This window comes from Misgurnus anguillicaudatus, chromosome 11 (assembly GCF_027580225.2).
Source record: "Misgurnus anguillicaudatus chromosome 11, ASM2758022v2, whole genome shotgun sequence".
Taxonomy (NCBI): Eukaryota; Metazoa; Chordata; class Actinopteri; order Cypriniformes; family Cobitidae; genus Misgurnus; species Misgurnus anguillicaudatus.
Window position 1 is genome coordinate 12,075,974 of NC_073347.2, and position 14,105 is coordinate 12,090,078.

Consider the following 14,105-nt stretch of genomic DNA (forward strand, 5'->3'; position numbering starts at 1 on the left):
TAAAAGCTAAATAGTATATAGCGGTGGTTCTCAAACTGGGGGTGCGAGATGGTGTCAGAAGGGGCCCGTTTTTTTGACATTTTATAAAAAACAAATATTTATCACTAACACAGTGCTATTATTTTCCTGAGGTTTAATTACACAATGTTGTATCATTTAATATGTTATGTTTAATTCAAATTCTAAGTTATAGATTGTTTATGTCATTTGGGTGGGGAGGTTGCGAAGGAATACAACCTACATAAGGGAGGGGGGCGCGCCCCGAAAAGTTTAAAAGCCATTTTTGGTATATAGGAAGTTTTAACTGATGCAGACAAATTTAAACCACTGAATTATTGAATTCACCAGCTGACCTAGTTCAATATTCCTATTTAATCCCTATTTTTAATGTTTAACTTGACATTTCATTCATAACTCTGTTTAAAACCGATAACTATCCTCAGGCAACCTTAAATCAGTGTCTAGTAGTCATAAACAATCATGCACAGTATAACAATTTATTTGAAACATAAAAACACACACATAGAAACACTTCTTAGCAAAATGGACCTCAGTTAATAGCACAAAAGAGAGACCTAACATGAACGCAAACATCTTCAAGCAGCTTTTATCTTTTTATGATTTCCTCCTTCGGATACCAAATCCATTCTGCTCCGTTTACTGTGCTGAAAAGGCATTGGGTTAGATGTTGTAGGCGATACCTGACAGCGGCTTGTCATCTTTGACAAACCTCCCTCCAGACACGCTGACAATCGTACAGACAGGTGTGTAATACATTCCGATTAGATGGGAGTACTTTGAACAGTAAGCAGTCTGAGCCGGTATGAAACATAATGGCATATCAAAATACACTGGCTATAAAAAATATCATTTGACTGTAATTCAGATCAGATTTTAATCGTAATCGTTGCACCGGCACATACATAAATAAATATCCTTTGTATGGGTTATAAATCTCAATACAAAGTTTAAGTACTAATATAGTTGAATTTAGCTCCATGCCTCTTGATTCTACGACTATATACTGTATGTAACTCCACATTAAAAAATGCTGGGTTATTATTTAACCCAGCACTGAGTCAAAAACGGACGAACCCAGAGGTTGGATTAAATAAACTCAGAAAAGTTAACATTTGACCCAACAATGGGGTATAACAACCCAGCATTTTGGGTTGAAACAACCCAGCATAGGTTCAATTACAACCCAACAGGCTGGGTTCATCTCTTTTTGACCCAACGCTGGGTTAAAAATAACCCAGCATTTTTTGAGTGTAACATATGAATCTCAGTCATTTTGATGCTATGCCAACTCAATCGCAGTGTTACCGATGTAACATTTAGCACTTTTACCCATGGCCTTGGTCCCCAGTTTGCTGGCCCATCTGCTCAGATCGAGTTCATAAGCTGTCACAAATGGCCGTGACTGATGTAACTCCACGTAGGTCAGGTGTCTTGGCTGTGTGTGAGGCCCAGAGCCGTTGTGCTGAGCTGATACAGACCATAGCTGGGGCGTCTGATCCGCAGCTGTCTGAGCAAAGGTTGGGGAGCGACGCCCCAACGGTCACCTTAGCTGGGCTGACACTCGTTCTTGCTGCAGGTGGCTTGCCGTTCGATACGCCAGGTGCCCTCCTCATACGTGCAGTAGCAGATGGTGCATTCATCGATCTTCACCTCTCGGCCGGCTGGGATCACCGCCGTGTCGGCAAAGCAGTTTGGCCCTGCGTACAGACAGGAGAGGGGCTGCATTAAACTGAAAGAATAAACCTGCAGTTTGTGGAAACATGCCAACAAAACTGCAATCCATGGCATTGAACGGCTGATCTTATTTTAGAGTGGCAATAACTCTCTGAAATGATGTCAACTGACCTCATATAAGCTTTATGATGTTGTCACATTATCAGTCAGTCAGAACAGAATACTGTACCGTACGTCAGCTGTGTCACTGCACTCTCTCTATTGAATGAGGGACTTTTTTCTTTTAAGCTTGAGGGAAAGCTTGACAGCTAAACAGCAGAGGATGACAGTTGTCACACAGGATTGTCTTTGTCACGTTTTGTGTTCGTATTTCAACTGAAAGTGATGCTGCTGCTTTTATAAAACATGATCGTATCATGACATCCAAGAGCTAATGGATGAGATTACGGTGAAGCGTAACCATTTATTAGGCTTCAAGTGCAGACTTTAACTTTTGGTGTTCAAGCTCTTCCATTGCATGCATTTTTAAATACACTTATGTAAGTCCTTTTCCAAAATGTAAAAAATGTATACTTAACTTGAGTTTAAAACTGAACTGCAAAACTACTACAGAAACCTTCGAAAAGTTTCAATGTCAAATTCCTTGACTTTTTCCTGATTTTGAGTGACAAAAACGCTGAATCTTCACGAATGGAAAAACAGGCCGCTGTTGTGCTGAGAACTGAGCAGACAAAACCAGATACAGACAGTAAAAGTGTCTTTTAAAGGTGCATTGTGTAACTTTCAGAAGGATCTCTTGACCGAAATTAGGGCTGCATGATTAATCGAAAAAGAATCATAATCTCGATTCATACATAAATGCGATCTTCACTTTAAATGACGGCGATTCACTTGCATATTTAGGGCCAATCCCATTTCTCTGTCTTACCCCTTCCCCTTACCCCTACCCCTTAGTTTTGCACGTTCACGTGAGAGTAAGGGCTATCCCAATTCTCGTTTTGATCAAGGGGTAGGGCTAAGGGCAAGTGGTAGATACCCCTTAAAGCCAAGAATTTCCGTGAGCTTACTTGAAACCAAGGGGTACCCAGAATACACTGCGCAACCGGCAAAAATGGCGGCCAGAGAGTCCCATAAATGTAAGTATTTTCGGCTTTATAATTAATTTAAAAATTACTAACGTCTTGTTTTGTGCTCTACACAGTCCTGTTCATATATATTTGAATTATGTTCTTAATTTAAATGTTTTAAAATTTCGCTAGTTTGCTACGCTAACGTTACGTTGCTGATTTGCACAACATTCCCGTATTTGCTGATTTGCACAACATTCCCGTATTTCTCTAACTAGCCATGAATGGACTGCATGCTTGTTTACAGTTTTAACTAAATTCCATTAACGTTAGCAGCGAATTTCATTTGATATCAGTGCATAACACTACTTGCTTTGGAGACATCGGTACGTGCTTTACGTATACCGTCCTGTATCACACAGGGACGCCAGAAGAAACTCGGCGGCTGATTCACTTTCGCTTACACTTGCACTCGGCATCTTGGAAGTTTGTGATCAACATTTGTCGCGTCTGGTGATGTTGCAGCCAGCAAACGACGATGTATGATGACGTAACCGTAACGAAGCGGTGTCTCATTTCATAGGGGTATGTTTTCACCCCTAGCGCTTAACACTTGGTTTTGAGGGACAAGGGCTAGGGGTAAGACGAAGTGGTAGGGGAAGGGGAAGGGGTAAGACAGAGAAATGGGATTGGCCCATAGTATTTCCCTGTATTCAGATGCTGCGTTCACGTGTTCAGTATTTACATTACAATCCAAGATGCTATAATATCAGTCAAACTTGCTAAGACATTCATGCAGGGTAAAACCAAACCCTATTCATTCTCCAATCAAACCCGATCGTTTCTCTCATCTCATTTGCGGCGTTCCGCTGTCACTCGCGTGACGTATAACAAGGAGGCAGACCTAAACACAGTCGTTTACTTGGTGGATTTGGAGTGGCAATTTTCACAAAAAAGAGAGAATAAATGAGCGTCATTGTGGAAAATCCTGGTGGCGACGGAGAAGGTGACAATGCAACAACCTTGGTTACGAAAGAAGGCAAGGAAATTAGTTACCTCCAGACATTTCTAAATCGGAAGGCTGCAGCCTCCGGAGGTCACATCTGCAGGCTGCATACGTCATCAAGCCTCGTTCATTCGAGTTAACGGAGCATTACATTCGCAAATCATAAACATACTACAACAATTTATGATTAACTAAAATACTAGTCAACTTTATAACGTTAATTGTTAATATTCTGAAATTATGATGCGCAGCTTAGAAATGCGACCTCCAGAGGCTGCAGCCTTCAGATTGAGAAATGGCCTCTGTGTCACTGCCACAAGTTCCCCATTAGAAAGGGTTTTTAGCACGAGAGGAACATTGTAACATGTCTGCGTTTCTCTCTGATGCCTTAAAATGTTGATCGTTTAGTCTTTTAAAGGTTTTAAGGTTGGCCAGTTTGATAGTACAAAAAGCACAGGTGCTATTTAACAGCCAACCAGTTTGAAATTACTCTAAATTTTAAGGGGTCTAAAATAAGGAAAAGAGACTTTTAAGACACGTTATTTATAACTGAAAGTCCTGTAGTGCATTTTTTTAAAGTTAAGTGCATAATAAATGTTTTTGTAAAAAAAAAGGGAATCGGGCGAGAGAATCGGGATCTCAATTTCCATGGAGAAAAATCGTGATTCACATTTTGCATGAATCGTGCAGCCCTAACCGAAATGCAATATAATATACATAATAACTATATTATTAGTGGTATATAATGATCTTACATAATGAACTGTATTGTTTTTATTACCCTAAAATGAGCCGTTTTTATCTACATACACCACGTGTCACATGGAAGTCGCCATCAGGTTTCTACAGTAGCCCTAAATGGTCAACCTGTTCCTACGTTTTCTCAGGCGACAACATGTTTGTCCTGTGGTGGCTACCATACGTGTTTTGAAATTGAGTGGTGAGCTGTTGGTTACAATTTGCAATCTTACCACTAGATTTACACACATCACATTTTAAAGGGTGGTTGCTTTATGGGACTACAGACGTTGTCGGGGACCAACCATCATTATGCATGAAAACCTCAAAAACAATGCAACATGGGCACAATTCCCAACAAAGATTCATCCACAGAGTATGTCCTTATCAGGGAATATGTTTTGTGCCGCTATTTTCTGGGCTGGCCTACAAAAATACATAATTCCTAAACAATATGCAACATGCGTGAAACAAGGCAATAAAAAACATGGTATAGAAAAATGGAAATTAAAATTTAAAGCAACAAATAAAAATCCCTGATATTCCAAGACTTGAACAAAAAAAAATATAAAATTCCCTGGAATAGACGTTTTAAATTCCATGATTTTCCAGAAATTCCATGAGCTGTGGTGGAAACCCTGCATAAAAGTCTTGTTACGCTTATGAGGGTACAAGTTTGAATCCTTCTTACACTCTCAGAAAAAGGTACAAAAGTTGTCACTGGGACGGTACTTTTGAGGTACCAGTATGTACCCCAAAGTACGGGTGGGCAATACAGCCTCAAAATTATATCATAATAATTTAAGAATTTTTGCTGTAATGATATTTATGACGATATTTACAAAAAATATGGAAAAGGAAGGGCAATTTCCATCCAATGAGCTGTCATTGATGACAGACTACTGTCAGGATCCTGTCAGAATCATGTCTTGAATTATATCTAATCTGTGTGACGGGGTCCTGGCAGTAACGTATTTTATGTGGGAGATGTGTGGTTTTAGTATTGGTTTATTTTGACCACGCATTTACCGGGTCTCGTCACTTTTTCCCCGATCCCTTACTTGTAATGATTTCCAGGTGTATGTAATTTATTTTGTCCATATTTAAAGTCCTTTGTATTTGATGTTCTTCACTCGTGCGTTTTGTTTCTCTCTAGTTCCAGTCCTGTTTCCCGTGAGTTTATATCGAATAATGTTTTTGTGCCTTGAGTATCTTGTCTTGTTAATTGTGTAGTTTAGTGTTATTTATCTTGTCTAAGTTTAGTGTCAGTTTAGTGTCCTGTTCTTATTGTTCTGTTTTGCCCCCTCGTGGGTTTTTGTTTTCTTGTTATTTGTTTAATAAATCATCTGTTAAACGTCATCCGCTGTCTGCGTTCCCCCTTTTCAAAATCCTCACAACTACCTAATTCAAAGTGTAAATCCAATTTCATAAAGTGGCAAAAGCAGCATTAAAGTGCAATAGTACTGACCCAATCACACAGCATGAGTCAAATGTAATGAAAATGGTATAAACATTTTACATCAATATGACACTACCGCAGATTTTCAGTAATTTTCACAGATCCCAGTAACTTAAGTAATTTGCTAACTATTTAACATTTTGATTATGAAATAATTTTACATGTAAGTGCCCTCTTGTTTGCATAAACCTCAAATAAATAACATTAACATCAATCATGGCACATTTGGGGTCGTGAGATAAATGTTAATCCAGATCAGATAAACACAAGTGAATAAATCAGATTTTCATATAAACACAGAAGAAATCAGCAAGTCATCCGTCTGTCTCTATGTGCTTGTGCCTCGCGGCAGTCACTGAAGAAACAAGAAACAATGAGTTTTAAACTCATCAGATCACATCATTTCATGGTAAATAAATAGAAAAGATGGATCTGTCTAATTAAACATTAAGTAAACGTGCGTCAGTACAACTAGAATGTGAACATTTGTGAAGATTTTTGGGATTTAAATTCAGTCAGTAAAGTAAGTAACAACTCCTTAACACTTCAGTTTAACAGTAACTAAAGTAATTTGCACAGCGATGCTCGGTTGAGTCATTAGTTTACTTTTTGGCCGCACATCACCCGCTGCTAGTATCTCCTCTTCGCGTACCTTTACAGCTTGGTTGTACTCGTGACGTGTTGCTGACATGCTTCTCGTGTTGTTGCTGTGGGCATTAGGGAACATAAATGCACCATACGTCATCGCATCGAAATGAAAATTTTTTATCATGTAAAAATTTATACCCATATTATCGTGAGCGGTATGATATTGCACACCCCTACCTCAAAGGTACCAATATGCACCTTTAAGATACAAAAGTGTACTTCTTGAAGGTACCGCCCCAGTGACAACTTTTGTACCTTATACCTTTTTTTTACTGAGAATGTACATAGAGTTGAATTCCTCCCTTACTCTGCTATATTGTTTTTGGTCTGTCTTTTTACTAAAAAACAAAAACAAATTTTGTAACATCTAGATTGAGTAGAAGATAATTTGGCACTGCAATGACACACAAGTCCTTAGAGACTCTGATCATTGAATTAACATGCACTGGACCATGCAAGTCTAAAATGACTCATGAAAACAAAGTGAGTCATCATTTTCTGAGATAAAGATGGAAAACTGAAAACTGCAAACAAGCAGCAGAATAATGACCAGAGATGGGAGAGTCGCTGTGAAAATTCAGTCAATGTACACGGTCAAAATTAAATGTTAATGTGTCTAAATGTATTTGTATAAACACATGTCATCTGTGAAAGGCGTAGGACCCAAAACATTTTTAAACAAATCATTGAACTCGGACCGAATGCAATAATTGGACATATGCAATTTTGGACATTTGCTCCTCTTCTGTGTACGTGTTTTGCATGCCACTGCGCAACCTGTTCACGCAGACATTATACAGCATTATTAGCGCGTTTATGTCCGCTGTGTAAACAGAGGGAGAATGGCAGGCAAACAGCAGCAACCAAACTTTCCTGCTGAACCGGCACAAGAGGCACAAAAAGAAAACCCGTTTTTGAAAAAGCGACAATAAAAAAGATCTGGATCAGCAGAGGGCAAAAACCCGAATTAACATCAGTGTTACTGCTTTTCCACGATGCAGACAATTGCGCACGGCAAAGTGTCTAAAAACAATGCCATGGTTGCAGTGTTTCTTTTAGACAGTTAGGAACATTTTGATGGATTTCGATAGTAATGCATTATGTGGGTACTTTGTAGACAGCGTGACTTTGGGTGGCGATATGCATGAAGGGTGGGATTGTGATTTCAATGCTAGCAGGCTAGAGTTAGCACTTTCAAAATCAGCTACACTCAAAAAAATAAAAAGTTGTATTTACTTAAAAAAAACTTTTTCAGGTGGGTTCCACATAGCTGTGTTAAGTAATGTAAACAAATAAAATGTAAGTTGTATTTACTAAAAAAGTGTGTGTAAAATTGCCAATTTAAATGTTGCATGGACTAAAGAAATCCTAGTAAAGTCACTACATTTAATTGATGAAAACAAAATTAAAAACAATGAGTTAACAACTCCATAACAACAAATCAATCAATCAGAGTGCAGCTGTTAAATACAATCTTTATTTAATTACAGTTTATCAAACATCACAAACAAATGTGAAATGCAATGTTACATTTCAAACCATTTGTTGGTTTGTTTTGTTCTTAAATATATCAGAACAAGTTCATTGACTCATACTTGGCCACTCATGTACCTATCTAATGGTGCTACACTTCTGCAAGATGGTGCCAGAACAACAATTACCCATAATACACTGCAGCATCATCAGCCAATGAGATGCAAGTCTGTATTGGTTTTATTAATCTGTTACTTTTACGCAACAATGTTATATTGGCTGAACAAATAATTTTGAAGTAAAGCTGACAAGACACAGTCTTTTGTTAAAATTACTAAGTTAAAGTAATTATATGCAGTTACTTGTGTTTGTTAAGTAAAGTGAACAAGAAATTATTTAGTAAAACTGACTCCAACCAAGTTCATTTTTTTGAGTACACTGCCTTTAAGTATAATCTTCAGAGGGCATATTAGTACCTCAAAAGGTAAATGGTACATATTAGGGACTTTTTAAATGGAAATCTGAATTTTTTTATGTTTAAGTGCTATAATTGGGTCCCTAGTGCTTCTATCAACCTAGAAAATGTGAAAAAGATCAACCCAGTAACTTAGTTTTGGTAAATCATTCTCTGCAAGCATGTGAAAAAATAGGTCATTGAAATGTGGCTCCCCTTGTGATGTCAGAAGGGGTAATACCTCCCCTTAATCTGCACTATCCAACCACGGCACTGCCATTTAGTACAGAGATTAGGTCATTTGCATTTAAAGGACACACCCAAAAATGCCACATTTTTGCTCACACCTACAAAGTGGCAATTTTAACATGTTATAATAAATTATCTATTTGGTATTTTGAACTAGAACTTCACATTTGTACTCTGGGGACACCAAATTTATTTTACATCTTAAAAAAGTCTTGTGAAATGTCCCTTTTAAATGGTAAGGTCTCTTTTGTGCCTTTTTTGACAGTGCACACTAAAATGATAAAGATTTTTAATTTATTTTCCTTTTATTAATTTCATTTACATTTAAAGTCTAAAGTCAAACCCAGCTTTTGGGTTAAATTGACCCAGAAAATGTGCTTAAAACAATGCAGAATTTTGGGTTTAGACAACCCATCATAGATCAACTTGCAACCCAGCATGCTGGGTTAATCTCTTTTTGACGTAACCCTAGTGTAGGTTAAAATAACTCAGCATCTTTTAAGTGTAATGTACCATTGTGGAAAAATATGGATAAGTTAATAAGACCCTACACTTCTGCACTGTAGTATAAGTCTAGGGAGATTTAAGGGTTTATTTAAATTGCAGTCCAGAAAAGTCTATCCAGCCAGACAAAAAAATAAAGCCTAAGCCACAGCCTGAAACACTTTGTTAGTTTGGTGGCATCTACAGTAGCAGAAACGTCTACTGAAAATCTATAGGATTTTGATTATCATATAGCCGAAGTCCATTTACTTTGAAAAGATAGCAACCCGTGTCAGATTACCTTAACTCAGTTTATTCAATTACAAAATCAATACAATTAATTAGAAAAATTTGGAAATGCCTCCTAGGTCTATCTGCTGCCAAACAAGGACAAATTGCTCTATTCATCCTATTCAAATACAGCATCACAGGGGACACAACACTACCTAATGAGGGCACACATGAGGGCCCATCAATCATCTTAAATATTTGTCCAGTGCTGTGAGGATGTCACCCCAATCATATTTATAATCATTTCAGAGCGAACACTTCAGATTCCCTTTCCTCAAATAACAGCTAAAAGAGTGTTTGTTTCTCACATCATACTGGGATATGTTCATTAATACAGCTGTTATGCATATTTTTCACACATGTATATGTTGTCATTAGAAATGGAGGAAAAATAGGAGGAGGAAGATACAGCTGCAGTATAAACAGAAACAAACTGAACTGCAGAGGAACAGTTGTACACTTTGGCATCAGCGAGTGTTTAATCACGCTGAGAAGACTCTTATCCTCACCGGGCATCAAAGCACTGCTGTAGAGGCTAAATTCAAGAGAAAGCACCATTAAAGACTTTGGTCCATTCAGAGATGAATTGCATTCCCCATGGTACAGGGGTAATTGAGATAAAAAGCAAAGGAGGAGAAAAGGGAAAGCAGGATCTTGAAAATGACACGATCTTTTAAAGCTCATTAGAGCCGATGCTCTCTGAAACAGCCTGAACTGAGCAGATACTATTCTGAGAATAGGTGAAAGAAAAGACTAATGCAGTTCTTTAGTACACATGCATTATACATTTACTTGCTTTTTGGAAATGATGTGGATAGATAAGGTATCGTTTTTCTGCAAGGGTAAATTTTGTAGATGTTGGTGGATAGACTCTTACTGAAATATTAATGACAAATTCACACATTATAATAATTGTAACACTTGCACGGCTAGCACTTTTATTTTTGTTACTTGATCTTCTACACAAATTTCTGCAATTAATTCAGCTTAATGTCAATTCACATGAATTTATTTTAGTCTTATGTGTTCCTATTAAATTACACTTTTAGTTTGAAATTACATTGAACGACTTCTAAATATCTGTATATGAATTCTGATTGGTCTTAAATTTATTTGCATACTAAATAGAGTGTCGCAGGGATGACGTATTTTTGTAGTACAACCCGGAAGTTACTGGGACATTGGTTCCCTTGCCAAAAAGCCCATTTTATTTTCAAAAAGCCCATTCATAATCACTTTTGGATTGTCACAGAAATAAGCTTTTGTGCAAAGGTTTAAGAAACTTACCTTTTTTGCCCAATAAGATAATCTTCACAAATGAATACAACTTTTGTAAATTTCGAAGTCTAAGTGCATTTGCTAGGTATAAAAAGCTAATCGCTAAAAGCAAACATTCTCCTTGAATCTTTAAGCAGCTTAAAGCACTCGAATGTGTGATAATAACCCAAGATGTTATTTACAAAGCAGGAAGCAAAACAACCCTCCGCATTCGTCATACTTCACTACAAAAAAACGTATAAACTAAAAGTTGTAAAGTTTTAAATATGAATATTTTTCTTACAAAATCACATCAATTACCCTCAGAAGGCATTTATTTTCCCCCTGGATCAGTGTGGATTACTTTTACGAAGGATGGAAGCATATTCTTTAAACTGGCTGGACCCTATATACATCCATTATAAAGATTAAAAGAGATAGTACATTTAAAAAAACATCTTAAGATGTGTTCATATGAAAAAGGATGTACATGTAACTCGGATGGCTTGAGGATAAATCATGGGGTAATTGCCTGAACTATCGCTTTAAAGGGACACTCAAATAAATAAAAAAATAGGCTAATTTTATAGCTCCCCTAGAGTTAAACATTTGATTTTTACAGTTTTGGAATCCATTTAGCCGATCTCCAGGTCTGGCGGTACCACTTTTAGCATAGCTTAGCATAATCCATTGAGTCTGATTAGACCATAAGCATGGCACTAAAAAAAACACCAAAGAGTTTTGATATTTTATTAATGATATTACGCAGTGGCCAAAAATAGTCCCCTACTATTAAAAGTTTCCAAAGGGACTATTTTCGGGCTGTGTGTAATATCATTGGGCCTGCTGCAGCCATGTTGCGGCGGCAAGGTCCTTGATTATTACACCAGAATGAGAGTATAGTTCCTAGCCATATCAGCTTAGAAAATCACAACTTTTAATTTTTCTTCGGTCTTAGTACACGATGTAACTACAAAAGAGTAAAGTTTTAAATAGGAAAAATATTGAACCGCTTAGGTCTTTTTGAGCATGTTGCTAGTGGTCTAATCAGATTCAATGGGTTGTGCTAAGATATGCTAAAAGTGGTACTGCCAGACCCGGAGATCAGCTGAATGGATTCCAAAACGGTAAAAAGCAAATGTCTTAATTTAGGGGAGCTGAAAAATGAGTATTTTTCAAAAAAAGTGGAGTGTCCCTTTAATAGTAGTTTTTGGTAACCAGTGGCGCCGGTGACTTCTTTATGTGAAACTTTTTCGATGCACAATGCGAAACTTGTCACAACATGTATGTTGTCCATCATGTGGTTCGTCATTTTAAATTCATTTCTTTTATCAGACACTTATTTTGACAAGACACGTGATGCACATGGTTAAAATTACGCAGCAAACACATATTTTGAAAACACGAGCAACACACATGACACTCCGAACACATATTTTGACTTCGTGCCCCTCGGAAGAGCAGTTAACAGCCATTCATGAACAAAGCACTGATTCTAATAATCTTAAAATAAGTGCAAAGATCCTGATGCAGTGCTATTTACACAGAAACAAAGCCTTTAAAGGGCACATACTATCCTACTATATGTAATATAAGTCTCCAACCCTATATCAAGAAATTACGTACCTATATCACGTATGGACCAACGTGAAAATGTCACGTTTTGCCGCGTTTGAGCGTGAGCATGTCACGCTTTTCTGTTTGTGTCACTGTCATGTATTGGTTACTCAATTTTTTGTCCTATTTTCAAACCATTGTCGCTTCGGTTTAGGGTTAGATTTGGTGCTTGCGTTATATGTCACTTTAAGTATTTGTCACTTTAAGTATTGGTTTATAAAAAAGATACAAGACTTATTCTTTTATATTTTCTAAACTTTAACCAATTGTCGCCTGATGTTGGGGTTAGAGTTGCGTTTGGGTAGGGATGTCACTTTATGTAAATCTAACCCTAAACCGAAGCGACAATGGTAAGAAATTAGGACAAAAAAGTTGAGTAACCAATACGTGACAATGACACAAACAGAAAAGAGTGACATGCTCACGCTCAAACGCGGCAAAACGTGACATTTTCACGTTGGTCCATATGTGATATAGGTACGTAATTTCGTGATATTGGGTTGAAGTCTCAGGTGTGGCTAGAATGTGTCTGTGAAGTTTCAGCTCAAAACACCCCACAGATCATTTGTAATAGCATGTCCAAAATGACCCTACTTGGGCAGGAGCAAAAAAGTGCTGTTTTCATGTCCGTACAGCTCCTTACTCCCCTACCAACAGACAGTGAGCGCTTTCGGTTAAAAATAGATCTGAAATCTGTGAATACAGTCTGAGACAATAGTATATTTAGCTACAATCGGCCCGCAAACACATTTAGAAAAGCTTTCGTGTAAAAATAACCAGTCAGTCAGTGGCCATGGGCGGGGCTTTGTTTGTATGACGTCAAATTAACAAGCAAATCAAAACAGCTTGTCAATCGAGACTGCTTTGATTTAATGGGAAATATAAAAGAAGGAAAGGGGGGATTATTTCATTGTATGGTTGTTATGTTCACATCCCACTGACACACATTTACGTCCAAAGTGGATTTATTATAATAACGTGCCCTTTAAAGGAATATTCCATTTTCTTAAAAAAAAAAATCCAGATAATTTACTCACCATCATGTCATCCAAAATGTTGATGTCTTTCTTTGTTCAGTCGAGAAGAAATTATGTTTTTTTGAGGAAAACATTGCAGGATTTTTCTCATTTTAATGGACTTTAATAGACACCAACATTTAATACTTAACTCAACACTTATCAGTTTTTTTCAACAGAGTTTCAAAGGGCTATAAACAATCCCAAACGAGGAATAAGGGTCTTATCTAGCAAAACGATTGTCATTTTTGACAAGAAAAATAAAAAATATGCACTTTTAAAGGCTCTCTAAGCGAATAATGTGCGACGTCACTTCCTGTTGATGTTTGAACTGTTTTCAAACAAACGGAGCGTAGCTAACACCTCCCCCTCCCTCTACCGTCCGTGCTTTCATGAACGCGCCCAAACCCCACCCCCAAATCCTTCTTGTCGTTTATTGGCTGGAACACTTTGTTATGTTTTGTTGTGCTAGGTTTGGCCACTATGTTGATATTGCCGTTTGTCGAGCCTGAGCTGTCTACAGAGATTGCGTTTTTTTACAGTTTGATCAGCGGACAGGCAGCAAGCAGATAGTGAGGAGATGTTTGCTGTATGTACCAAAAAATGTTTTATGGTCTAAAACGCGTCAATTCGCTTAGAGCGCCTTTAAAGC

At 37.5% G+C, this 14,105-nt stretch overlaps 1 protein-coding gene across 1 annotated transcript in view; it reads right to left on the minus strand.

Annotated features, from left to right (window-relative positions):
- Nucleotides 1-483: 483 nt before the first annotated feature.
- vwc2 (von Willebrand factor C domain containing 2) overlaps nucleotides 484-14,105 on the minus strand; it is a 36,333-nt gene continuing 22,711 nt past the window's right edge. Inside the window, exon 4 of the mRNA XM_055170099.2 lies at nucleotides 484-1,718. Within this exon, the coding sequence (XP_055026074.2) occupies nucleotides 1,567-1,718 (152 nt within the window). The 3' untranslated portion in view covers nucleotides 484-1,566. The remainder of the gene's footprint in view (nucleotides 1,719-14,105) is intronic.